Below are 27,323 nucleotides of genomic sequence, written 5' to 3'. Positions count from 1 at the left end.
TGCTCTTCTTTTCAAACAAAGATGCAACAGGGCAGACAGAGGTTAGGTAACTTGTCCGACGTTACACAGCCATTGACAACTTCCTTGTTGCTTCCAAGCCAAAAACAAGTCCAAGGAAGTCCCAAGAGGCTCTTTGGATCTTTTGCCCCTCGTAGCTTTCAGGAACCCATCTCCCACCGCTCTCCCGAACCACAGTGTAAGTCGCAGCCTGCTGAGCTATTTATAGTCCCCAGAGGCCACCAAACGCTCGCACAGCTCCCTGCCTTTGTGCATGCAGTTGTCAACGCGTGCACCCTTCTTTCCTGTTTCCTGTGGGCCTTGCACACGACCTTTCCATTTTATCATCTGTTCTTTGCGAGAATCTATTTGCCCCAACCCCGACTGAGAACTCCGCAGAAATAGAGGTCCTTATAAGAAGTGGACTCCAGAGCAGGGACCCTGGTCCTTTCAGCCCCCAGGATATGTCTGCGAATGAATAAATGCATGTATGCTTGCTGCCACGGTGGAGTCTAGCCCTAGCCTCTACCCTAACAGGGGAACTTCGCCTAGAAGAAGGTTGGGAGGTTGGCTCTTAGTGAGCTGGTGTTCCTCTGGTAGGACCTTCGGGAGCCTTCCTCGCGAAGGCCAGCAAGTGGGGGCAGGGCGTGAGCGCGGACACACCCCCCGCATTCCCGCCAAGGTCCAGCAGAGGGCGCCGACCCACGCCCCGCTGCGCGCCGGGCAGGCCCCCCTCGCGCAGGCGCGCCGCAGCGGGCGGAGGATCCGGGCCGCGCTTCCTCTCGCCAGGCCTGCGAGCTTCCTCCCATCGGAGCCCCGGCGAGCTGAGGTTGGCCGCCGCCGCCGAGCCTGCTGCCTCCCTTGCGCTCCTGCGCCGCCCCCCGCGCCCTGCCCCGGGGGTCCCACCGGGGTGGGGGTCCGAGCAGGGCCAACCCGGGCCGCGCCGCCGTCGGGGCCGTCCCCGGGCCAGCCGTCCCTCCCGCCCCGCCAGCCTCCGGCCGCCCAGCCTCCGGGGTGTGGGGCGCGGGCAAACCCCCGCGGCCGCGATCGAACGCCCGGGGCGGCCCCCGGCGGCCGGCGCGACGTCCCCAAATCGAACCTCGGTGGCCGCGTTCGGAAGCGGAACTCTGCCCGGGCCGCACCGGCTACATTGTTTCCTCCCCCCGGACTCCCTCCCGCCCCCTTCCCCCGCCTTTCTTCCCTCCCCGACCCGGGCTGCGCGGCCGTCCCCCCGCCTGTCTAGCCGTCCTTTCTCCCTCTATTTTCGCATCCGTACACCTCTTTGTACCGCACCCCCTGGGGACCCCTGCGCCCCTCCCCTCCCCCTTGGCCTCATGGACTGTCCTGCAGGCCGCTAATGCCGCCCGCGGTGGTGAGGTGGCCTGGACCGCAGTGCCCCGAGAGAGGTGAGTGCTGGGCAGCCCCGGAGGAGGTGGGTGTCCGAGTGTCCCCTGGAAGGGAGGAGGTCGCTTGTCCCGCCTCTGTGGCCACTGCTGCCGCGTCCACACCCATCCTCCTCCCCCCCCTCAACTGGGTTCGAATTCTCCCGGGAATCACTGTCAGAACACTACTAGGAAGGAGCCACGAGGGAGGTACATAAGAGACTTGCTTAGGTCAGCTGAGGCTACCCCTCAACCCCGTGTGGAGCGCCGAGTGGGAAGTGGCTGGACCCCAGAGGAAGAGAATCAGTATGGACCGGGAAAATGGGCTGGACTCCCGGGAGTTTGCCCTTTCCTGTTCAGGGCCTCCCTGAAGGTACCCTGACTTTCTTGGTTCTGAGGTTTTGCTGGCTCCAAGCAGCCCAAGGCCGTACCACTTCCCTTGAGCCCTGCTAGAAGCCCGGGTCCTTGAGCTGAGCCTGTCACCCTTGGCCTGCCAGAGGACCAGGCTTAAAGCAAGGGACCTCTGACCTTTGGGTGGAGAAACTGGGCAGAGCTTCCAGGCTGAGTGGAGGTGACACTGGACATTAGTACTATGCCCCCACCTCCTGGCACTCTGGCCAGCCCATTTTCCCAGCTTCTCAGGACCCAGGCCAGTTGTTTGGAAGGGGTGTGTCCAGTCACTGGATCTTTGGAGCTTAAGTAGGAGCATTTTTTTTTAAATCATTTTGTACACTAGGGAACTGAAGCCCAAGAGGCAGGTCATATTCCAGGCCTCTGGTGGAGGGAGACTAGCCGTCTTCATTCCTAGTTCTGTAGAGTGGATGGCTGTGGGTGGAGGGGCACCAGGCCCACTCTGCACCTACCAAGGACACAGGCAGTCCCTGACCTGGCCCAGGAGGGACCTTGTGGGGTGAGCACGTGTTCCCCTGCAGAGGGCTAGAGAAGGGGAAAGGGCTTCCGGCCCCAGTGCTGCCTCTTTAGGAGCTAAGACATCATGAGTGCTGCTTGTGAGACTTCCCCTTGGTGCCTGGGACTGGGTCCTTGCTACTGGTATGGGGACATGGTGAGTGTGGGGTAGAGTGTAGGGAAGCCTGGTCCTGACCTCGCCTTCCCCACGTTTCTTTCCCAGCTGGCTCAATCAGAATGGGGTCAGCACGGGCAGAGTGAGAGACAGCCTTGGCATGAATGTATGGGAGGAGTGTGGACACTCTTGGGGCTTGTTTCTGTCTCCTTGTACCCTGGACATCATGGTGTCTTGGTATGGCCACGACAGGATTAGGCCAGAGACAGCAAGAGTAAGGTTGACAGTACAGTAGGATCCTCCAGATCCCTTCAGGATGCTGAGCGATGCCTAGGCCCTGGGAACCACAGGCAGTTTTTGTCCTGCTCAGACCCTTACCTTTGTTTAAGGTTTTTCCTGTTGCCCTAAGATGCACTGGGGAGGGGGGGGGATTACCCCCCGCCTGTGAAGCTATACTCATTTAGTCTCATGCCCAACCCGAACTTCCTGTCCAGCCTCAGGGGCTGTGGCTGGGCCTGACATGGCTGGGTGCTTCTTACTTAGCTGCAAGGGTGTGGCCAGGGTCCAGAGGCCTTTTAGAAAGCAGCTTAGCTTAGGCTAGCACACATTCACAGCTGCAAGTTTCATTCGGTGAATTAGTTCCCCCCAATCAGAAGCAGCTTCTTTCTATGTTGGGATGGGAACAAGGAAAGACCAGGAAAGCAAATGCCTTCCCCACTCCAGGAGCACTGCCCTCAGAGGCCAGCCCACATGGAGTGGTCCATAGCAGGCCTCGGTGATGGGCTGGATTCCAGCTTCCTTCATACTAGTGGGGATGGAAGCCATAGTGTGACTCAACCTCTCCCGGAATCCTCCTGGATCCCCTCGAAGTGGTAGGACCACCCACGTCCATTTCTGGGGTTCATCTTTTGAAGGATTTCAAAGCTTTGACATGTAGCCCCCAAAGAACAGAGACGTTGCGTCTGGGAAGGAAGGTAGAGAAATCCTCTCGGGCCCAAGAGAGTGTCCCAGAGGGCAATAGCTGCTCCATAGCTGAAAAGTCCTGAGAACCTGGGCCACAGCTGAAGGACTGGTAGGACCTAGGAAAGCCGTTCTGAACTCCCATAAAAGCTATATATGCTTTAATTTTAGTATTTAGGAAGTAGTGCAGGCCATATGTGGTGGCAGGCACCTGTAATCCCAGTACCATGGAGGCTGAGGCAGGAGGATCCCAAGTTCAAGGCCAGCATGGGCTCCAGACTGAGATTCTGTCTTTAAAAAAGAAGAAAGAAAGAAAACAAACTCTAGAAATTCTAGAAAACAATACAAGATGACCCACTCAGCTGCCAGGCAGGGGCTGGCATGTCAGAGCCCCGTTTTCCTGCCTTTCTTCCTCTGTTGCTGTTGCCACTCAAGTGTGTGCCACAACTCTGTCCACTTACTACTGTGTCCCTGAGCGTTTCTTGAGCTACCTGTCATGGTAACTGCCTCTAAAAAGCTTCAGGGTGTTTTCAGGAGCTCTGCTCCAGCACCGTCACTGAACCCTCTCCCTGGCTGTGCATCGCTTCCATCTGTCACTGTCGTGGGCTGTTACTACACGCCCCACAAGCAGCTAGTAGAGAGCAGACAGCTTCGCAGCCACCCATGTGGATTCCAGGCCCAGCGCTACCATTGCCCCTGAGCCGAGCTAACAGGGACAGAGGTCCTTATACCTCAGAGGACACTGAACTAACCGACCGGCAACTAGAAAATGCCTGGGGCGGCGGTTCGTGTGGCTGCCCTATCATGAGAGAAAGATCCCCGAGCCATGGGCCCCGGAATGGCTGGCCCTTCGCCCATCACTGGTGAGATGTCCCAGCCCCTCTGAGAGCCTCTGGCCCTGCGTTTGAGGCTGCCATGTCTATGCTGTGCTCCACTTCCCATCACCATGTGATAGGCTGCCTCAGGGCCCGGCCTTGGGCAGATAAGCTTGCCAGTTGCTGTCCAAGGCCTGACCCCACCCATTCCCCTTTGTAGACTTGGAGTTGAGAGTAGCTACCTAGTACTGCAGCTTCCTAACACACACACACACACACACACACACACACACACACACACACACACACAGGCTCTCATGTAGCCTTGAACTTGAGACCCTTCTGCTACAGTCCTGAGAACACTGAGATTACACGTGTGCGTACACCACCATACCCAGCCTGAAGAGCCCCCTAGATTGCCTCTAGATTCTCCTGGACTGTCCTAGGCTGCATGTTTCAGTGGAAAATAGAGGGTTCCCTAGGCTGAGTCAGCGCTAGTCAGGCCAGCCTCAGTTTTCTCCAGTGACCAGGGGAGGGGAAGGTTAGATTCTGGGCCTTGCACCTGACTGTTAGGAAGTAGGCTTATGTGTTCGTGTCCTTCTCCTTAGCAAGTGTCCCTAAGCTGAAGGTGTATCTCTGTGACATGCCTTGCTTTCCCCCATTGTGACTGGAGTAACTGGAAGTGCTATGGGCTATGTGACTGGAGTAACTGGAAGACCACACTATGGGCAGTAGGAAGAAACCAGTCTCTGCTTGGCACACCCTGAGCCCAAGAGACCATGGCCTAGAACTAACCTAGATGAGGAGTACTGATGTGGCCCTTTAAATACAGAAGTCCCTCAGGCTTGTAGCTTGGTACCCTGGCTGTCAGACTTCTTCTCTCTCTCTGGTACTGGTGGTGTGAAAGTGGGCATTACTACTGCCCTCCTGTCCCATAGCTTCAGTGGGATGAGGTCACAGTGTTGGATCTTGCCCAAGATGCTGGACTGGCTGGGGTGAGCCCTTTGGGTGTTTCTCAGTTTCTCCCGCTCTTGGTTAGGGACAGGATGGGTGGAGGAGCAGGCTGCTCCCTAAACCCAGCAGGGAGCACTGCCTCCCTCCTCCCTTCTGGGTCCCTTCATCCAAGGGCTGGAAATAGAATCCGCTAAGTAATGATTAAAGTCAAATTCAGGCCTAAAAATAAAGAGCTGGAGAAGGAAGAGCTTGTGTGCTCCCTGCATGGCTAAGGGAAGATGTGAGCAGGGAGAGACTGGCTTTGGGTGGCTGAGCACTAAGCCCCAGAGTCGGGAGTGCTCCAGGAATCGGGGGATGCTCTCTTATTGGGCGTGATGCAGCGTGCAGCACCCATTGGTTATAGACTAAACAAATGGGGTGCAGAATGAGAGAGAGAGAGAATCCCATTTTTCCCATGAGGAAACTGAGGCTCTTTGAGTGCCGGACTTACAGGGAGCTCCCCTGAGTATAGGCCCCAGGGCTGGAGGGCCCCACACAGCCCCGCCCACTCTGCTTTTGCTTGCTTTCTCTTCCTGGTTCTGTGAGAAGGGCAGCTTCTTCTAGCACACGAGTGCACACCCTCCAACCGCAGCTTCCCTCCGCCTCTCTTCCGTGGTCTGCAGTGAGCAGAGGAGAGCTGCTGGGCGCTCCCCTGGCTGCCCCGGGCTCTGCACGGTTCGAAGGCTTGTGGGCGGGTGAAACCTGGGTGTCATCCGACCCGTACATCCTGGCTGCTGCTTTTCAACCCAGCCCAGCCTGGCACCTGGTCCTCACCCAGCCTTGGGCGCTGCAGCCTGTAATGTGCACACTACAGGGAAAAGGACAGGAGGGTGAGCCTCTGAGAGGAGGCTGGGCTCAGGGAAGCCTGGCAGGACAAGCCTATGGCCCCACCTCCTGCAAGGCTGCTGGGATCTGCATGGGCCGGAGCAGCTTGGAGGACTTCTGGAGGGAGAATAGAGCTTGTGAAAAGCATCTGAGGAGGAGACAGAGAGCCAGAGGTCCTTGTTCAGTGATTCTGTCCTCTCAAGGGCTGCTGCCTTCTCTGGGTTGCTGTGAGGCTCTGCATGATGATCTGTCTGTGCAAAGGCAGGATAGGTAGCCAGCCGGGAGAGAGCACAGGTGGGCCTCTGCTTGCCAGAGCAAGAGGGACATGGGAGTAGGGAGTGGTTGCCCCTAGCGTTCCTGTTCTGTCCTTTCAGGATGTCATATGATCCTGCCAAGGAAAAGTTGGGGAGCAGGTCTGCTGACCCAGGTGCCAACATAACTAAGCCTAAGTTCCTATTCTAGCCCTTGGAAGCTGGTGGCCCCTCAGTGGTGACGGTTGGCAATCTTGTTTCCTCCCCTGTCCAGCAGAGATCTCCCAGGGCTTGTGGCGGGGAGAGGGGAGGGGAGGATTAGGTAGCCGGTGCAGACCCTCAAGCCTTGTTGGAGCAGCGGGCCGTCAGCCACACGCCTGCCACATGCTCTCCGGTCACGTTGGCCTGCTGGGGTGGGGGTGTTGCTGGCCCCTTGCCCTGGGTCTGTCCCTGGTGCCGGCTCAGTAGCTGAGCCTCTGAGCTGTGCGCTCTGCCCTGCAGTTCTCTTGGTCTCTTGGTTGCTTTTGTTTATTCTTCTGAGGCAGGATCTCACTGTGTAGACCATGATGGCTTCAGATTCACCTGCCTCTGCCACAAGTGATGGAGACTAGAAATCTGCCACTGGATTTCTAGACCCTTATCTTACTCCCCTGGACCTCAGTTTCCCCTCTTGTGACCTGGCTAGGAGACTTTGGAGGTGTGGAACAAAGCCACTGGCTGACTTTAAAGGGTTGTTGGAGGTTAGTGAAGAGGCTGTATGTAAGTACGGGCAAAAGAAGATGCAGAGACCCGGAGCCTGCTCTGAGGGGTGGGGGGCAGAGGCCCCGGGTAGGACCCTGGGGAGACCTGAAGGCCCAGAGGCCCAGTACATGTGAGTAATTAGGCTCCTGAGTGGTAATTAGAAACCTTTCTGGGCCAGCAGTGGCAGCCTCAAGCCACAGTGTACCCTGGGGAGGAGGTTCCCCGTTAGCCTCCCCTTAACTCACCCCTACCGCTCCTAAACTGCCAGACAGGATTTCCGGTCTCTGAGCCCCAGTGAGTTGCTCTAAGTTGGTTCTTTAACATTTTTCAGTCATTAAACTCAGCCCTCCTCTTAGGTCAGAGGTGCTAAAGGCTGAGGGAGTCTGGGGGGGCGGGTAGGGCAGCATGCCCAGAGCCCAAGCCAAAGGTCTGTGCTTTCAGACCTCCTGGGGCTTCTGTGCAGTGGGGTGCTGAGGGCTTGTCTGAAGTAGTGGGAGCCCTCCAGCCCCTCTGCCTCGTGTGTGACTGGGTGAAGGGCTGTCTGCCTGAGAGCCCTCTGCAGAACCAGGGGTGGGGCTGACTGGAGCTGCCAAACCAGCTCCGCTGCTGGCTGGCTGCCCTCCTCAGGTGCCCTGCCCACTGCAGGGGGTGTGCCCAAGTCTGCAACTTCACCCTTGCCCCTTCTGCCCTGTGACCTGTAGGAAACTTCCTCTGGCCAGCCTTAATTGAGTCCCTCAGTAATTCGATGTAGAGTCTTAACCCTGGCCTGTTCTAGGTACCCCTTTCCCAGTCCTTCCAGCTCCCCTCATCTTCCTGCAAACTGCTGGGTAACTCCAGCTCTCCTCAGTCTTTTTAAGGCACTGGGGGTGGAACCCAAGGGGGCGGAGGGGGAACATGCTATGCACATGCTTGGCCACTAAGTTATACCCCCAACCCTCGGGTTTTTGGTTTTTTTTGTTTTTTGTTTTTCGAGACAGGGTTTCTCTGTGTAGCTTTGCATCTTTCCTGGAACTCGCTTTGTAGCCCAGGCTGGCCTCGAACTCACAGAGATCTGCCTGCCTCTGCCTCCCAAGTACTGGGATTAAAGGCGTGTGCCACCAACGCCCCGGCTTTAACCCTCAGTTTTTTTTTGTTTTTGTTTTTTTTTTTTTTGGTTTTTTCGAGACAGGGTTTTTCTGTGTAGCTTTGCGCCTTTACTGGAACTCACTTGGTAGTCCAGGCTGGCCTCGAACTCACAGAGATCCACCTGGCTCTGCCTCCCGAGTGCTGGGATTAAAGGCGTGCGCCACCACCGCCCGGCTAACCCTCAGTTTTTTGAGGCACAGGCACACCTGGCCGATTGAGGGAGACAGGAGCTTGGAGTGTGTTTTGTTGGAATCCTCAGTACCCCAGCATAGGCTCGGCACAGAGGAGAGACTGAGTTCTCAGACCTCCTCGGCCTCTCTTCTGCCTGCTCATTCTGACCACCAGGCATGGCATGAGGTACACAGAAGATTCCTGAAACCCCAGCGGAGTGAGAAGAGAAGGCAGAGGACCTCCCTGTTACCACCACTGGCTTTACCGCCCACCCACTGTGTGTGTGTGTGTGTGTGTCTGTGTGTGTCTGTGTGTGTCTGTGTGTGTCTGTGTGTGTCTGTGTGTGTGTCTGTGTCTGCAGACAGTCCAGCTGGGTCCTATAGCAGGACTAGAGTGTCTCTGTGGACCATAGCGCCAGTCCCCACAGGTCTCTGGTACACTTCCCTTTTCAGTGGGTATTTTTAGCTGCGTGTAAACAGTTTCTGAAGGCTCCCACGCCCCATTAAGCAGTGGAGTTTTGGTGAGGGGGCAGGGCTGGAATCTTTTGACCTACCCTAACCCTCTGCACGTGCCTGGTTCTGGGGGTCTGCAGCTGCCTCTGGGGCGAAGAAAGGGCAGCCTGGGAGTGTCTGGGCTCCTGCTTTCCCCCACCTCTTGCCCCCTCCTGGACAGCCTGGGCTCCCAAGAAAGGCCTGCCTGAGGCTGTAGCCACTGACCTCAGCGCTTGGGCACAATGCCCAGCCTGTTCCCGGGACCCCAGCACAAGGGCTGCTGGGAGCAGGGTTTAGGGCAGGAAGTCAGAGAGAAGCATTGGCCCTGCCACAATCCCAAGCCCCTGTCCTCCAGCCTTGTGGGGGTGGGTGACAGCTGCTGACCCTTTGGGGTTAAATATAGTCCTGTTCGTTGCCGGACATAATGTGCTGTAGCTGGCCAGGCTTTTCCTTTTCTTTCTTTCTTTCTTTCTTTCTTTCTTTCTTTCTTTCTTTCTTTCTTTCTTTCTTTCATTCATTCATTCAGTACTCATTACTGAGCAACAGCTCTCAGCCCAGCCCATGCTGGGGATGCAGACGTGAGTCAGATCCTAGCTCCCCTTCCCCCCTCCACCATAGGCTGCTGCTAGTGAGATCCTTCGCTGGAGCACTGCGGTATGAGAGACCCTGGAGGCAGGACCAGCCAGCACGGCTGGAGAACCGAAGGACTCCTGGTGGAAGTGGCCTTCAAAAGTGGTGTATTTGCCATTTTATTTTTAGGGGGAAAGTAATATAGATGTTTGTAGCTTTAAAACAAACCCAGGGGCTGGGGATGTAGCTCAGTTGGTAGTGTTTGCCTGGCCTGCCTGAAGCCCTAGATAGATAGGAGGGTTAGAAATTGAAAGCCATCCTTGGCTACTTAGTGAGTTAGAGGTTAGCCTGGACTGCTTGAGTCTCAGTGTATATCAAAAGAGGACAAAATGGGAAATACAGAGTAAACAAGTTTTCCTTTAATTTGATCCCATCCCAGAGGCAACCTCTGTTATTCATCTGTCTGTCTGTCTCTCTCTTTAGGTGTATTTATTTATTTTATGTATGTGAGTGTTTTGCTTGCATGTATCTGTATATATCATGAGCATGCCTGGTGCCCATGGAGTTCAGAAGAGGGTGTCAGATTCCCTGGAACTGGTGCTACAGACATTTATGAGCTGTGATGTGGGTGCTGAGAACCGAACCCAGATCCTCTGCTGTGAGCTGTGCTTGCTCTTAACTGCTGAGCCATCTCTCCTGTCCTCTCTGTGTCTCTCAGAAACATTTAGGTATCCCTAAGCTTAGGAATGTGTATTTGTTTTCTATAAAACACGACTTGTGAGCCAGGGAAATGGTTCTGCTGGTAAAGATGCCTGCACCAAACTTGACTACCCAGGACCCACACAGTGGAAGGAGAGAACTAATTTCCATATGTACGTGTGGCACGTGCACCCACCTGCATATAAAATAAATAAAATGTAATAAAAAACTTAGAACAACACAGTTTATACCTGGGTGTGCTGGTGCATGCCTGTAGCCCTGTCCTGGAGACTGGGGCGAGAGGATCTCAGAATTTGACATCTATCTGGACTACATAGCAAGAACATGTATCAAAAATCCAAAAACAGCCGGGCGGTGGTGGCACATGCCTTTAAAACCAGCACTCAGGAGGCAGAGGCGGGAGGATCTCAGGAAGTTGAAGACCAACCTGGTCTACGTAGCAAATTGTAGGACAGCCAGGACAACATAGGAAGACCCTGTCTCAAAAAACAAAAACCAACAAAAAATTGAAAAACAATAATAACAGCCGCAAAAACAAAAAACAAAAACCCTACCCACAACTTGTCGTACATTGTTGGTCATTTGTGTCTGCGCTGCCTGTTTTGGCTTCGAGTTTCAAAATCACCAAAAAGTGCAAATAATATATTGGATGCTTGTAGGTCCTTTGCCCATATTTACCTGTTCCTAACATTTTCCACCTTTATATTGCCTCTTTTGCATTTTTGTTTTAGTGTGTGTGTGTATGTGTGTGTGTGTGTGTGTGTGTGTGTGTGTGTGTGTGTACACGAGTGCACACACATCAAACATGCCACACAGTGTGTGTCCTATGGGGGTCAGAGAACAACTGTGGGGTTGGTTCTCTCCTGCCAGCCTGGAACTCAGGTTGGTAGGCTTGGCTGCAGGTGTCTCTACCCACTGAGCCATCTTGCCAGCCTTCCTTTGGCTTTATTATTGCATCGCTGGGAGATAGGAACCTGGGGCATCACCTGCATCACAAGTTGGCTTTGCTAATCTCCTTTGTCTATAGATGGGTGCATACAGGTTTTTGCTGGTATACTAGGTGCAGGCATCATATGCCTTACTCTGGAGAGTTTGGTCTTTTAGTTTGTTTTCTTTTTTGTGTGTGAATATAGGGAGTTGTGTAAGTATGTGTGTATGTTCGTGTGTAAGTATACTCGTGTGCACATGCATGTGAAAGCCAGAAGTCAGGAACTGTTCACCATGCTCTTGAGCCATCTCTCTAGTCTTCTCTGGGTCTCTCACTGCGCCCTGGGACTCACTAGGTAGGTTAGGCAGATGAGCCAGTAAGTTCCTAGAATCCCCACCTCTGCCTTCCCAGCACTGGGATTACGAGCACGTGCCACCAACACTCAGACTGTGGTGCTTGGGACCAGACACGGTCTTCACAGCAAGCATTTTCCCGCTGAGCTATCTCTTTAAATTCTTCTGTTTGTTTGTTGGATTTTGGTTTGGTTTCATTTTGGTATTTTGAGACAGCGTTTCTCTGTATAGCCCTGGCTGTCCTGGAACTCGCTCTGTTTGCCAGGCTGGCTTCAAACTCCGGGATCTGCCTGCCTCTACCTCCCGAGTGCTGGGAGTAAAAGTTGTTCTGTTTTTTTAAGACAGAGTCTCGCTGTGTAGCCCGGCCTGGCTTCCAGTGTGTAATCTCTCCCCAGCTCTTGCCCCCACAAAGAGGGATTCCTGTTGTAGTTTGCTCTTTTGTTTGTACAGTAGTAGCAGCTCCCATCTGTACCTCGAGGCTGCACAAAAATCCCTGGGATGAAGGAAGAGAGAGGACAAGTAAGTGAGCAGAGTGCAGGTGTCTGGGAACAGACAAGGTGTTTAGAAGCCAGAAAATATGGAAACTTCCATGACTTCCCAAAGGTCACACAGCAAGTCAGTTATAGGCCGGGGCCAGGACTTAGCATCCCTTACTCCCAGGACAGTAAGTAGTCCTACACTGCCTTCCTAGAGCAACCTCGCCCTAAGTTCAAGTGATCCCACAAAGGACCATCTGCTGTGCCCACTCCCTGGCTAGTTGGAAGGGGGCTTGCAGTAAGCAGCCTCTTGGCACCATTCTGGCTGTTAGCCTCAGACCTTGCTGGAGAGGCCACAAGGCAAGCCCTAGCCAGGACACTGCAGTTGCTCGGCCATCCTGGCCTGGTGGCCTCTCCGTGATTGACAGGTTGGAGGATGTCTGGTAAGGCATGCAGTGGTCCAGGTGCTGAGAGGATGGCAGTGCCAGATGTGACTGCATCCCTGGGAGCTGCTGGCTCCCTACCTAGCTGGTGTGTACATGAAGAAAGTCCCTAAAGGTGCTGCTCTGGACTTAGAGGTGGTGGCTGAGCAACCTGCCCCTCTAGGCAGCATCCCCTGACCACGGCTGCCTTGTCCCATCCTCTTACCACATCCTTGCCTCTCATGGCTGCTCTTCTCCCTGTCTGCCCCAGACTAGGGTAGTCCCAGATAGACAGCAGTTCCTGGGGGTATGGCGTGGCATGTGGGAGACGGGCTACCAGGACGGCAGAGAGTCCTGGCCCAAGAGCTCAGGCGTCTGAATGGGAATCTTACTGGAGCTGTGACCTAAGGCAAGGTCTCACAGTACTCTGGGCTTTACTGGGGGCCTCATCTGTAAAATGGGGTTGGTAATGATAGCCCCTCTGTTTCTCAGTGTCATTAGGACTGGATGAGCTGTGAAGTGCCAAGGATATGGCTTGACACTGAGTAAGTGCTCAGAAAACAGGGCCTGTGATTATTTTTATTATTATCATCAAGGCAGCGGGGAGGTGGCGCGGCAGCTGCAGGCCGGGAAGGAGTGTTTGCAAACTGGCAGCTGGAAGGGTGACTAACCGTCCCCAGCCTCCGCTCCCTCCTGTGGTGGCAGCAGTGAGTTTTGAATTTGGGGAAGAAGGAGGAGGTGTGGAGAGCTGGGGAGCTAATAGGATCGCCTTAGAAGGGCCCTGAAGTTGGGAGTTCAGCCAACAGCAGTGAGACCCCAGCTCACGCTTAGGCTGTGTGGTCTTGGGCAACCTCTTGGACCATAGTTTCCACTCCTGTAATACAGGGGAAGGAAGGCTCCCAGCTCCCCACTAATGTGTAGTCTACAAGGCCCAGGAGCTGGTTCTTATGCTTAGGCTGGCTCAGTCATGGAAATATGAGGTATGAGGGGGTGGTTCCTATCACACTCTCTCTGGGCTTCGGGGCCCAGTCTAGACAACGGGCTTGATGGGCTGGCCTGGCCTCTGGGTACAAGAAGGACTGTTTGTTCTGGAGGGGACAGGGAGCATGCCAGACACATCCAGTTCTGGGGTCTCATTCCATCCCTTCCACAGCCTCCTTGCAGGGGTTCACTATGTCCCCTTTTAGGATGAGGGGATATGAAGCCCAAAGGGTTGGTTCATTCTCTCCAGGTTGGCATGTTGATAAAGCCAGATTGAAAGCCCAGGTCTGTCTAGCTTGGTAGTGCTGGTCAATGTCCCGCGTACCCTCACCCTTGCTGCTGCTGGACTCTGGGAACTGTGCTCCCTAAGAAGTTCCCCAGGCTTAGCACCCTCAGGGTCCAACCATGGTTCTTCACAGTGCCACGGGAAACTCCTTGCCACCCTGCAAGGTTCATGCCAGGGCCTCTGGAACCCTTCTTCTACAACAGACAGACAGGGTTCTCAGGATGCGCTCAGCAAGTTCAGGGTCACAGAGCCCCAAAGGGGCAGTCGGTTCTACTTGGCTTCACTAGCTTCCACCAGGCAGTTCTTTTTAATTTTTATGTACGTGTGTCTTTGAGAGGGTGTCAGATGCCCTGGAACTGGAGTTACAGTTTGAACTGCTCTTTGGTTCTAGGAGTTGAACCCAGGTCCTCTGGAAGAGCAGCCAGTGCTCTTAACCACTGAGCCATCTCTCCAGCTCCCCAGGCCAGTTCTTGAGGCTATACCTACCTTCTACTCCCAACACCTTGGCTAGGATTGGCTAATATACTAAGCTTTCCTGTGTTGTTTTTTTCTGACTTATCCTCTTTTAAAACAAGGTCTTAAGCATGTATTTCAGGCTGGCCTCCAGTTAGCCATCCCTCTGCCTCACCCTCTACCATCTGCCTTCCCTTTTCTTTCTTTCTTTCTTTTTTTTTTTTTTTAAGATTTATTTATTATGTATACAATGTTCTGCCTGCATGTATGCCTGTGCACCAGAAGAGGGCACCAGGTCTCACTATAGGTGGTTGTGAGCTACCCTGTGGTTGCTGGGAATAGAACTCAGGACCTCTGGAAGAGCAGCCAGTGCTCTTAACCTCTGAGCCATCTCTCCAGACCCACCATTGCCTTTCTAACAAATGTATTTTTTTATCCAATTTTATTTGCTTAATTGCTCATGAATTTGAAACATATGTATACACACTTTGTGCTAGGGTTTAAACCCAGAGTCTTGAGCATTCTAAGCAACTACTGTCCTGTCCGCTAAGATCAATCTCTAGCTCCCAGCCTGTACCTTTTGAAGTCTTCAGGGTTCAGTTCCCATGCTGGTGAATGCACACACGCGTGTGCCAGCACTTGCACTGAAAGCCCTCTTCTAGTAGTGGTGTACATAGCCATAAATGCATGGCTAGACCTCACCTGTCCCATCCCAAGTGAGTCTGTCATCTAACCATGTGACCACAGAAGGGCCATTGGCTGCTTGCTCACCAGAAAGGGAGCAGTACCCCACTCTCTGCATCCTTCTGGGGTTATCTGAGGCCTGGGACTGTATTTGGACCGATAGTGGTGGTGACAGGCACGTGTGTGCAGACATGCTTGCTGCTCTAGGGGCGTGTTCTGAGGAGTTACCTTCATAAAAGTGCGTCTGCCTCCGGAAGTGCACCAGCTCTCAGGGTACAGCCCGCAAGTTACTGTGGAGAGAACCCTGTCCTGCAAGGGGGCTCAGCAGTCCCCATAGCCAACACCTGGAAGTCCCTCACATCTGTCCTGTTCTTTCCTCGGCAGAGATTCGTCCTGACAAGCCTGGATTGGTTTGACCAGGTTTTGAACCTGATACAAAGGGAATCACAAAGCTTGTGCTTTTCTGTGCCTGGCTCCTTGGTTGAGAATCCGAGGCTGATGGGTGGCCGAAGTGGGTCGTGCCGCTGCTGTTCGGAATTCCCTTTTGTGACTTCTCCCTATTTATCTACTTCATTTTCAGCACCGGGGCAGTTCCCGGTCTGAACTGAGCACACCGGGAGAGCGCCTGCCCCTCTCCTGGTGGACATGGGCTGTGTTCCCTTGGGTGTGTACTGAGAAGCAGGCACAGACATTTGTCTATACAGAGGCCTCTGGGGCAAGCTTCTGTAGAGGAACCTGTGAACTTGTCCAGAGTACAAGTGACTTTCCTGGACCACGTAGCACCTGCCCAGAGTCAGTGTCCCTGGACTCCCTTTCCCCGACAACCCTGCAGGTCTCATTGGTCCTATCGGTCATTCTGTGGGACCTAGAAGGCCCCGAGGGACATAGGGTTGGTGGCCACCTCCCTGAGACTCTTGAATCTGTGTGCTTCTACCCTGGATCCATGTCCTAATTCTCAGAAGCTTTGGCACTGCGCCTTGTACTGCTTTGAAGGAGTTGATGATCGCCCTCAGTGGGTGGGGTCACCTCTTCTCAGCCTTCCTCAGCTTGACTCTTCTCCCGCAGCTCTAATGGTACCAAGTAACAGATCGGCCTTCCTGTAGCACGGGGACGCCAGATCTAAGAAGATGTCGGCAATACAGGTACTGGGGTTGTGGTGGGGACAGATAAGGCAATCCCACATTCCACCATCTCCAGTCTGGAGAAAGAGTAGATGCTTAGATCAGCCTATTCCCCATGTTCAACCCTCCATCCTAGACGAGACTTAGAAGTAACATTAATTCCAGCATGCTCTATTGGGCACAGGGCCCCAGACCGGGCTACAGAGGAATTTGAGCTAAGGGACTCGGTATTCTCTGGAGAAGGGTACTTCCCCAGCTTCATGGAGGTCAACTAAGATGCTTTGGTCTCCAGGACATTTGGGCAGGTGGGTAGAGAAGGGCCCCAGGCTCTACCCACACACCTGTCCCTTACCCTGTAGGCCGCCTGGCCATCCGGTACAGAATGTATTGCCAAGTACAACTTCCATGGCACTGCTGAGCAAGACCTTCCCTTCTGCAAAGGAGACGTGCTCACCATTGTGGCAGTCACCAAGGTACCTGGGGACCTTAGATGCCTATCCCATTCTTTCACCTTCAGGGATTCCTCCTGGGTTTGGCTCCCCTGCAGAGGGAGTGGACCTGAGAGTGTGTCTGATTGCCCTCCCTCCAGGACCCAAACTGGTACAAAGCCAAAAACAAAGTGGGCCGTGAGGGCATCATCCCAGCCAACTATGTCCAGAAGCGTGAAGGTGTGAAGGCAGGCACCAAACTCAGCCTTATGCCGTGAGTACCAGGAGGAGGCCTGGAGTCTCCTGGTTTGGGGAGAAGAGAGGAAATGGCTGTGGTCCTCCTGGAAAAGCATCAGAGGAAAACAGTCCTGAGTAAAGGCTGTTGTAGGAATGGGACCTGAGGTTGCACCTAACAGAGAGAATAGAAAGCCAGCAGAAGGAAAAAGGGGCAGGGGGAGATGATGCCCTCAAATGCCTGGCTGATTGGGAGTTGTGGGAAGGTGTATGTGTGAGGTTGACAGGGGACATCCGGGTCAGTACCATTGTGACCCCCAGCCTTGCCATCCCCAGCTGGTTCCATGGCAAAATCACACGGGAGCAGGCCGAGCGGCTTCTCTACCCACCAGAGACAGGCCTGTTCCTGGTGCGAGAAAGCACCAACTACCCTGGGGACTACACACTGTGTGTGAGCTGTGAAGGCAAGGTGGAACACTACCGCATCATGTACCATGCGAGCAAGCTGAGCATCGATGAGGAGGTGTACTTCGAGAACCTCATGCAGCTAGTGGAGGTGAGTGGGGAGCACGCATGCCTGGGGGTACTCCCCCTTCTTCCCCACAGTCAGACACACCTGAGTCCACCTGAGGACATTTGGCACACACCCAGTCCCAGCTCACCTGGCAGAGTAACCTGGACACGTTGGCAGCTTCTGGGAGTCCTGAGTTCTGCACACCTCAGGGGAGCACCTGCTGTGTGCCGGGGCCCATAGTGTTCCGTCCCCATAGCGCCCCAAGAGGGGCCCCATTTTATAGATATGGACACAAAGTTTCAGATCAGTGAAGGTCTCCTCATCTGTACGTTGGAGGTGCCACTAGACTTGAGCCTATCTGATCCAGAACTCACTTCCTCTACCACTCGGAACCTCATGTCTGCGTGTGTACCTTGGCCATCAGGGTCCTTGAGGCCTCTCTACACCCACAGGCCCTTGCGGCTTCCAACACCAGCTCTGCCAGCTCTGACCAGGCCATACTTGGCATCAAAAAACTGTAGGTTCCCTCTGAGCTCACTCTCATCTGGTCTCTGGCTTGGCGTTGGCCCTGAGTACACCTGGCTAGAGGCTGGTGTCTTAAGGTGCTGGTGAGGCCCAAAGCAGTCGTGACATCTGGGAGTCTAGTAGCTGAGTGTGGGTGGGTGACACGGGAAATGGACAGGCATTCCCACCCTTTTTAAAATGAGGAACCCTCTCCACACAAAGCAGCTGGAGGCTGTGTGAACTGGCCTCTGCTGCCCTCTGGTGGTCAGACCCGAGCAGTGTGAGTCAGTGACCAGTGGGGCTCAGTGAGGGATTCTGAGGGCCTGCCCTCTCTCTGTAGCACTACACCACAGATGCTGATGGACTCTGCACTCGCCTCATCAAACCAAAGGTCATGGAGGGCACAGTGGCGGCCCAAGATGAATTCTACCGCAGTGAGTGCACCCTACACTTCCCACTTGCTCCCTTCCCCCCACCCAAGGCCCTCTGCCCTACCCTGGCCGTTTGGAGACCTCGGACATCCCACATCTGAAACAGTTGGGCCTGCACCTGTCATCTCAGATGACCTCCACTACTGTTCACCTCGCTGACACACTGCCTCTCCGCCCCACCCCACAGGTGGCTGGGCACTGAACATGAAGGAGCTGAAGCTGCTACAGACGATCGGGAAAGGGGAGTTTGGAGGTGAGTGGAGGGAGCCCCAGGAGGGGCTGAGAAGCTTCTGGAGTCCGGGAAACAGCACCCCTCCCTTCTTCCCCCAGATGTGATGCTGGGTGATTACCGGGGCAACAAAGTTGCAGTCAAGTGCATTAAGAACGATGCCACCGCCCAGGCCTTCCTGGCTGAAGCCTCAGTCATGACGTGAGTTGGGATGAGCATAGGCCAGGCTGCCTGGGGCCTGGGTGGAGCAGGGAGACTGACTGAACTCTAACCACCCTGTCGTCTTGCCTTGTCCAGGCAACTTCGGCACAGCAACCTAGTCCAGCTTCTGGGTGTGATTGTGGAGGAGAAGGGCGGCCTCTATATTGTCACAGAGTACATGGCCAAGGTCGGTGCCCCTCAGCCTCACCCTGGCCCTCCTCCCAAGCCCTCCACTCTGCCTCCACTGAGCTTTGAAGTTGCCAGTCCTGGCCAGTCACTTATTGACTAACTTTAAACAAGTTTTGCCGCCTCTCCACGCCATGGTATCCCAAGTGTTCTGGTCCTCCCCTGTCCCCCTCCCTCAACGTCCCTCTCTGTCCTGCCCCTCAGGGGAGTTTGGTGGACTATCTTCGATCACGTGGTCGTTCGGTGCTAGGCGGAGACTGTCTCCTTAAATTCTCACTGTGAGTGACGCAGCCTGGGGATGGGGTAAGAACTTGGGGACCCCTGCCCTGCTGTGACAACCCCAGTCTGAGGGGCACTTGGCTCTCCTGTCCACAGAGACGTCTGTGAGGCCATGGAGTACCTAGAGGGTAACAATTTTGTGCACCGGGACTTGGCTGCCCGGAACGTGCTGGTGTCTGAGGACAACGTGGCCAAAGTCAGTGACTTTGGCCTCACCAAGGAAGCTTCCAGCACTCAGGACACAGGCAAACTGCCAGTCAAGTGGACAGCTCCTGAAGCCCTGAGAGAGAAGGTGAGCAAGGGCCCTGGAGTCAACCCCTCTCCCGAGCTTTCTAGGGTCAATGCTGATTTTCTTATCCACATGGCAGAAATTTTCCACCAAGTCCGATGTGTGGAGTTTCGGAATCCTTCTCTGGGAAATCTATTCCTTTGGGCGAGTGCCTTACCCAAGAATTGTGAGTATGGTCTGGAAGCCAGGCATTGCTGAAGCTGTGGTGGGTGGGGAAAGTAGCAACCCGTGGGACCTTCCTCCCTGTCTAGAGCCTAGTACCTCAGGTCTGTCCTGAGGAGCTTCCAGGTCATTCCCTGACCTGGGCCCGAGGCAGGGCTGAAGGCCCTCTCTAGAGAGAGATTTTGGGTAGGGCTCCCTTCTGTTGTAAGGCACTGAACTCATATGCCACCTGCTCACAGCCCCTGAAGGACGTCGTCCCTCGGGTGGAAAAGGGCTATAAGATGGATGCCCCGGATGGCTGCCCGCCCGCAGTCTACGAGGTTATGAAGAACTGCTGGCATCTGGATGCTGCCACACGGCCCACCTTCCTGCAGCTTCGAGAGCAGCTAGAGCACATCAGAACCCATGAGCTGCACCTGTGACCTCTGCCTCCGCCTAGGCCATGGGCTTGCAGGGACAGGGCCTAGAAGATCACAGATCTGGTGCCCTGCTGCTCACTGGGCGTGAACTTGAACTGAGCCCCAGTGGGCTGGTAGGCCTCTTGCCTCTGCCCTGCCTGTCCCTTCCGGCCCCCAGGGACCCCACCTAGGCCTGGCATCTTCTCTCATGGACCCACCTATAGGGCTTGGGACACCCGCTGAAGGGGCTAAGAGGGGAGGGGGATGGGCGGGAGGCAGCGCCCCCGCTGTGGTCAGCCTCCTCCTGGCCTCCATCCCTCGCCTTCTTAGAGTTTTATTCCTTTCCTTTTTTTGAGATTTTTTTCCGTGTGTTTATTTTTTATTATTTTTCAACATAAGGAGAAAGAAAGTACCCAGCAAATGGGCATTTTACAAGAAGTACGAATCTTATTTTTCCTGTCCTGCCCCTGGGGGTGGGGGAGGAGTCAGCCTCTCTCTAGGGACCGATCACCCCAGCCTGTTCCCCATCCCGTGTTCCATGTCCAGTGTTGCCTCGGTCGCCTATGTTTGCGCTTGACCATGTTGCACTGTTTGCATGTGCCCGAGGCAGGCGTCTGTCAGGGGCTTGGATTTCATGTGCTGTGGCCGCTCACCCACCGCCTTGTGAGATGGAATCGTAATAAACCACTCCCATGAGGACACCGCCACCCAGCCTCGGCGCTTTCTCCGCCGAGCCTGCCTGTCTGCCCAGTCGTCTTCCCATGCCATCTTGTCCATCCCCCTGTCTCTGTGAGTGGGGCTGAGAGGGAAGCATGGCCAGAAGATGTAGCCGCCTCTTTGTGTCAGCTGCACGAGCCCGTGTCCTGTGTCTGCCCATGGGGGAGTGTTCCCCGCCTGTCCATTCCTACCAGCTACCACCTGAGCCCAGCACCTGGGCTGCCTGGGGCTCTGGGGCCAGTCCACGGGATGCTGCCTGGGGATTCTGGCTGCTTCTTCTGCCATGGTGTTCAGGCCTGAAGTACAAAGAATTGGAAGTCCAGGCCTGCCCTGATGGGATGTGGCCCTGGGTCAAGAGCCCAGATAAACAGGCTTCAGAAGATACTGACCTCAAGGGTGATGGAAGGGACACACTGTTGATTCTCACATTTCATCTAACGTGACAGCTTTGCTTTTCCCCATCCCTACTGTGTGCCAAGCCCTGGCCTTCCTGGGCTTTGCATGGATTGAGGCACCTTCCTTCTGCCCCAACTGGGGCAGACAAATGGAGAATGAGGACCAGCCCTGGGCTTTTCTCCCCTCAGGTTGTCCAAGGGTGGTAGAACCCCAGTGAGTAGGAGAGACTTGATTCATTTGACGTAAGTAGGGAGGTTCCCCTTGGCCCATCGTGGTCCTGGCCCTCCTCCTCCAGCCTACAGGATCTGAGACCCAGGAGTTTTGGCTTGAAGCGTGTCTTACGTCTGCCCACTGTGTCCAGCCCCTCCCAGTGCAGCAGCTTTCCCCACCCAGCCGCCCTCTGCACATACTTCAGGCTGATTTCTGTGAAACAAGCAGACAGATCAGTCATTCACCTGCAGATGTCCAAATACCTGCCGAGTGTAGACTGCTGGCTGATCCCAGCAGGTAGCAGAGTGGACCCTGTGGAGTTCATGGTTGTGAGGACAGTCACACACAGACAATGACAGACTCTTCTGGGAAGGAGCACCCAGCATGAGGGTGTCGTCCACAGATCAAGAAGCAGCATCCATGCCAAGCTCAGGAGGGGTGCAGACACAGGTGGAGCTAGGAGCACCCCAGGGAGAGGAGACCCCAGGCAGGGAAGCTTGTCAGGGAGCGCTGAGAAGATGGGTGAAGCCGATTCTTGGAGAACCGATGGACAGCACTGGGAGATGAGGAGGGCTGGGGCCTGCGTGTGTTCCTTAGCAAGCCAAGAATTGTTGGAATTCAGTGGCAGGTTTGGGGCATTGGAGGCATGTCAAGTAATGCCATTTTAAAGTGGTCACCTGGGACCCGGTAGGGAAGTGGGAGACTAGAATAAGGACGATGGTGGGAGGCAGATGGAGTCAGGGAGATCTGAGAGGTCACATCAGCGAAACAGTGATGGGGTCAGCATGCTCCACAGTGAAGGGAAGGGAGAAGCCAGACGCCTCTGACTTCCCTGGTTTGAGCAAAGTGGTAGCTAGGCACCTGCCGTTCAAGAGGACCAGAAGAGACCATCACAGGTTCTGCTGAGGGCAATCTGAGTTGTATGCTTTGGAAACTGCCGAGAGGTAGGTGATGGATAAAATGCAGGCTGGAGAGGGAAGTTGAGAGTTGTCAGTGGGTGGGTTGGACCTGAAGGGTGAGGTCCATATGGTAGAAAAGGGCACAGGACGGAACCTGGGCGGGTCTGAGAGCAGGTCAGGAAGAGGCAGTTCATATGCCTGCAGACCCAGCCCTCGAGGATAAGGCAGGGAGATTGAGTTAGACAGAGGCCAGCCTGGGCTACTTACTGAGACCCGGTCTTTAAAAGAATTAAAAATTGCCTATGCAAAGCAAAGAGGAGGACAGCTTGAGATTATGGGGGAGCAGGGGGGTGTCACAGGCCCAGGGAGAGGCCTTCTGTAGGGGGAGCCACTGGGGCCCTGCCTCCCAGAAGGCACAGAGATGGGTACCGGGGCACTTGCTGGGAAACTGGCCCAGGTAACATCTGGGTTTGGCCAGGCCCATACCAGGAGGCTGTATCTGTGACTGGAAGGAGAGAGGATGGGAGTTCAAAGGCTTGAGCAAATTCGATTGTCTGAGGGGAGAACATCGGGTCATGTCTAAGTACTCAGGTGTGGTAGGTAGGGTTGGGGGGTAGAGCTTTCCTTGGAGTTGGTCTCTCTGAAACTGCAAAGGAGGCAGACTCGCACACGGAGGCCCTCGTGAATGTTTAATGACCAAATTGAAACCAGATATACACAGCTGTAATCCCAGCACTTTCCAGTTGAGAGGGCAGGAGGATTAGGAGTTCAAAGCCACCTTGACTACATAGAGAGTTCTAGACCAGCCAGGGTTACGAGGTGAGACCCTGTCTTCTATTTATTTATTTATTTATTTATTTATTTATTTATTTATTTATTTATTTATTTATTTATTTATTTATTTATTTTGTTTTTTAAATATTTATTTATTATGTACACAGAAGAGGGTGCCAGATCTCATTACAGATGGTTGTGAGCCACCATGTGGGAGCTGGGAATTGAACTCAGGACCTCTGGCCAGCCCTAGAGGCCCTGTCTTTTAAAAGGGAAAAAAGAAAAAAGGAAAGAAAAAAATGAGTATAGTGGGTGAGAGCTGATTTGTAACAGTCACTGATACCTAAATCATAAATACTGCGGCTGATTTCAGACCACCACCTGGAGACTCTCAGCCATCTCCTGTGTAGAAGCCAGCAGTAGACCCTTGTGGAGGAGCAGGCCCAGCTCCCAGGACCCTGAGTCAAAGCAGGCGCAGGTAGCTGAACCCTCCAGTCTGGTTCACCTGAGGCCTGTGGGTCGCTCAGTTCCTCTCCTTATCCTGACCCTGCCTCTTGGTCTCTTCATTTCTTTCCCTTCCCCGTCTTTTTTTTTGGGCTTTGACAATGGTGGGATGGAGCTGCAGCCCACCAGCCCAGTTTTCCTTTTTTCGTACAGGGCTTCATGGAGCCCAGACTGGCCTCATGTTTATGTAGCTGAGGGTGAACTTAGATTATTGAGTCTCCTGCCTCCATTGCCCAGGTGCTGGAGAAACCAGCCTGTGACTCCAGGCCCAGCCTGTGCAGTACTGGGAATCAAACCCAGGGCTCTGTGCTGCATGCTGGACAAGGCTCTGCCAGCTGAGCCCCAGCCCCAGCTTTTACTCTCTGTTTATGCAAGTCTCCTGTCCCCCAGCCATCTGTGTGGCTGTTGGATTGCTGTCAATGAGCGTGACATAATTCCTAACCTAGAGGGTACCCCTAACATTGTGGACAGATGGGGGAACCCTCTCAGGGCTCAGCTTGCTACCCAGAAGTCCCTTGGGGTGTCACCTGCCAGTAGCCAGCCAATAAGGCAGAGGCAGCAGGAGGTGCAGGCCACTTCCTGGGTTCTCAGTAAAGGGCAAGTATTGGGGGGTGGTGAGGGTGTTCCTTGTTCAAAGAAGGACACATGAGGAGCGGAGCTGGTGAGAGTCCTAAGAAGGACGAATTCAGAGCTGAGGAGTAGAGTTTGGGAGCAAGGAAAGCTGAGAAAGCAGGACCCAGACCTCACATGGCTCCACAGACCCAAAGCAAAGCCCAACAAAAGCAACCATTACTAGTAGCTACCATTGGTCTGTGCAGGACAGAGGAGCAAGAGGGAGATCTGAAATTTAGAAAGGTGTTCTGGCCTGGGGTTCAGAAAGGGGACCAGGAGCTGTGGGGAAGCTGCTGTCGACAGGGCAGGAGGTGACGGGTGGTACTTGAGCTGGGCAAGCAGAAGGAGCAGAGCCAAAGGTCAACCCAGCTGCTGTTTTGCTGGGCTGAGCACACTCAGTGTGTGCCAGGCCCTGGTCTAGGCACTTTACATATATTGTCATGTAACCCTCCAGACACCTCTTGGAGCCATATACTATATATTTTATATACTATGTCACATGGTTATATACAGTATGTATCTGTAGTACAGTACATTGCAGTTAAGAAAACCAAGGCCCAGGAAGACTGAGACACAAGGCTACAGGCTAAAAGTGACAAGAGCTCATTTCAAAGCTGGTGATGGCCGAGGTGAAGGTGGCAGGAGGGTATTTGGATACAAGGACACCCTCTGCCCCCCGGGGTGAGGAGCCCCTGAAGGAGGCTGGGGAGGATGAGCTGGAGAAGAGAGATGCCATTTGAACAGGATGTCAGGAACTTGGGGACATCCAGCTAGAGGTGTTCTTTACAGAGACATTCATTCCTGTAGCTCCTGGAGAGGCTGGGCTGGAAGAAGGGATTTGGGGGTCACTTGTGGTGGAAACTAAGAGCAGAGATGAGCAATCCTGGGAGATTGGGTGGAGAGTGGGGGAGGGACCCGAGGACCCCAGCTTCGAGGCTGGGAAAGGACAACAGCTGACAGAGTAGGGAGCCATGTAGGGAGCAGAAGGGTAGGGGACAGAGGTGAGCACAGCAAAGAGAGATTCTGGTGAAGGCGAAGGGGGAGCAAGATCATGGGCAGTGCTTCATGGAGGCTGTGTTAGGAAGTATTCCCTAGGCCAGAGGACCTTGTATGCTGTGAACAAATACCTGATTGATCCCAGTAGGAAACACACCAAAGTCAGGATACTGCCATAGTCCAACTTGGTGAACCAATGAGTTTGCTGGGGTTCCTTGCAGGAGTGTGGGTGAGGGGTCATTTACAGGAGGAGGAAGAATGACTCAAAGGCAGCTGCATCAATACGTGGATGATGCTCATGAAAATGGAGTCTCTGGGGCTTGCTGCACGACTTGCAAGAAACTCCACAGATCCCAGTGTCTGCCAGGCGACTCCACCAATCTGAACCTCCTCAGCAGTTCATCCATACACCTCTGGTCAGTTTCAGGGACTTCGTGAGAGTTCTGAATTGTGTATTTCTTGAGTCTTAATGAGCCTCCTTTAGAACTTCTGGAGTCTAAAGGAACCTTCCCTCAGAATTTTCTGAGTCATTAGAATTTACTAAATTTCAGTGAACTTCCATCAGGGTGGTTTGTTAATAAACCTCCAAGGAAATGGCTACACAAAACTTTGCTTGGATAGAGGTGAGAGCCAGGAAGCAGGGATGTAGGAGGGTCCATTTTCCCCTGAGCTTGGCTGGAAAGGTGGAGGTGGTTGAGCATGGTGCAGTGACTTCCTTTAGCGTGTTCTAAATGTGTGCATTCACATCCTGGGCCCCATCAACTTAACACAGCCCAGACACTGCAGCAATCAGAATTCTTAGATGGCTGCTCTGGAAAGCCAACCTTTCCATCCAATCTAGATGGAAAATAGTGTTTCTTACCTTTCAAGAATATTTTCAATCATATAAAGAGTAGGCTGAAGTGTAGCTCAGTGGTAGAGCTCAGGGTTGGATCTCCAGCATGGAAGAAAAAAAAGGAAGAATAGAAAGTAGAAGGCAGGCCTGAGGATATAGCTCAGTTGGTGGAGAGCTTGCTTGGAATGAAGTCCTATGTTTGATCCCCCACACCACATAAAACTGGTGAAGAACCGGGCAAGAGAGACAGAAGGAAGACATAGGTGAGTATCAGTGAGTTTGAGACCAGCCTGGTCTAGATAGCACATTCAAGGCTAGCCAGGGCTGCAAAGTGAGCGCTTGTCTCAGAACAACAGACAAAAACCATTTGCAAGCTGGGCATAGCTTTAATTCCAGCACTCAGGAGGTAGAGGCAGGTGGATCCCTGAATACAAAGCTAGCCTGGTCTATAGAGTGAGTTCCAGGATAGCCAGGGCTACACACACAAAAAAAATGCTGTCTTAAATATAAAAATTAAGCCAGGAGGTGGTGTCACACGCCTTTAATCCCAGCATTCAGGAGACAGAGGCAGGTGGATCTCTTGAGTTCCAGGCCAGCCTGGTCTATAGAGTGAGTTCCAGGACAGCCAGGGCTACACACACACACACACACACACACACACACACACACACACACACACACACACACAAACTTGTTTTGTAAAACCAAAATAAATAAACAAGTAAAAAAAAAATTCAACAACAGAAACCCCAACTGTGATGACAAGTGCTGTAACCTTAGCACTTGGGAGTGCAAGCAGGAAGGAAAGACATTGAAGGTCATCTTCATCTACACAGCAAGTCCCAGGCCACCTTCTGTGACATGAGACCCCATCTCAAACAAAACAAGACACCAGAATATAATGAACCCTCAAATTCCTACCATCCCAGGGCTGGCTTGCGTTGTCCATACCCCCTGGTTGTCCCAGGCTCTGGGATATTTGAGAGCAAATCCCAGAAATATAAGTTCATCCATAACGCTTTAGTATATTTCTCCTAGGTATTGAAAAACCATAACCATAGTACCATATTACACCTAAAAATTTTCCTAAATCCTGAAAAACCATAACCCCAATACCATATTATACTCAAAAATTTAACTGCAATTCTTTAACGTCATTAAATATCCATTGTTCCAATTTTCCCAACTGTTTTATTATTTTTCCAGGGTACTGAGATCACTAGCATGAGCCACCACACCCAGTTATACTTTGCATTTATTTGCTCTTTCTTCTTTTTTTTTTTTCTTTTTCTTTCCTCCTCCAAAGGCAGGGTCTCACTATGTGGCTGGCCTTAAACTCACAGTATAAATTAAGCTTCTCCTTTCTGAGGGCTAAAATTACAGGTGCCACCACACCCAGCTTTGTTTTTGTTTTTTAAAGATTTATTTATTTATTGTGTACACAGTATTCTGCCTGCATGTGTCCCTGCAGGCCAGAAAAGGGCACCAGACCTCATTACAGGTGATTGTGAGCCACCATGTGGTTGCTGGGAATTGAACTCAGGACCTCTGGAAAAGCAGTCGGTGCTCTTAACCACTGAGCCATCTCTCCAGCCCCCCATTTTTGTTTTTAAGACAGAGTTTTACTATGTTGCCCTGGTACTTGCTATGTAACCCAAGGCAGTCTTCTCAAACTCACAGTGGTCCTCCTGCTTCAGCCTTTTGAGTGCTGAGATTACAGGCACATGCTACCTTGCCGAGCTGCATGTCTTTTAAGACA

At 53.4% G+C, this 27,323-nt stretch overlaps 1 protein-coding gene across 1 annotated transcript; it reads left to right on the top strand.

Moving 5' to 3' along the window:
- The first annotated feature begins 832 nt into the window (after positions 1-832).
- On the top strand, positions 833-20,328 carry Csk (C-terminal Src kinase). The gene is made up of 13 exons (XM_052761656.1): positions 833-1,403; positions 15,711-15,787; positions 16,126-16,239; positions 16,356-16,468; positions 16,765-16,984; positions 17,787-17,880; positions 18,065-18,130; positions 18,208-18,307; positions 18,404-18,494; positions 18,698-18,771; positions 18,869-19,064; positions 19,141-19,227; positions 19,463-20,328. Exons 2-13 carry the CDS (start codon positions 15,773-15,775, stop codon positions 19,643-19,645), a joined length of 1,353 nt encoding a protein of 450 aa, XP_052617616.1. The 5' UTR covers positions 833-1,403; positions 15,711-15,772; the 3' UTR covers positions 19,646-20,328.
- The last annotated feature ends 6,995 nt before the right edge of the window (positions 20,329-27,323 follow it).

This window comes from Peromyscus californicus, unplaced genomic scaffold, assembly GCF_007827085.1.
Source record: "Peromyscus californicus insignis strain IS unplaced genomic scaffold, ASM782708v3 Scaffold_11__1_contigs__length_118956290, whole genome shotgun sequence".
Taxonomy (NCBI): Eukaryota; Metazoa; Chordata; class Mammalia; order Rodentia; family Cricetidae; genus Peromyscus; species Peromyscus californicus.
This window is presented reverse-complemented; position numbering and strand designations above follow the sequence as displayed.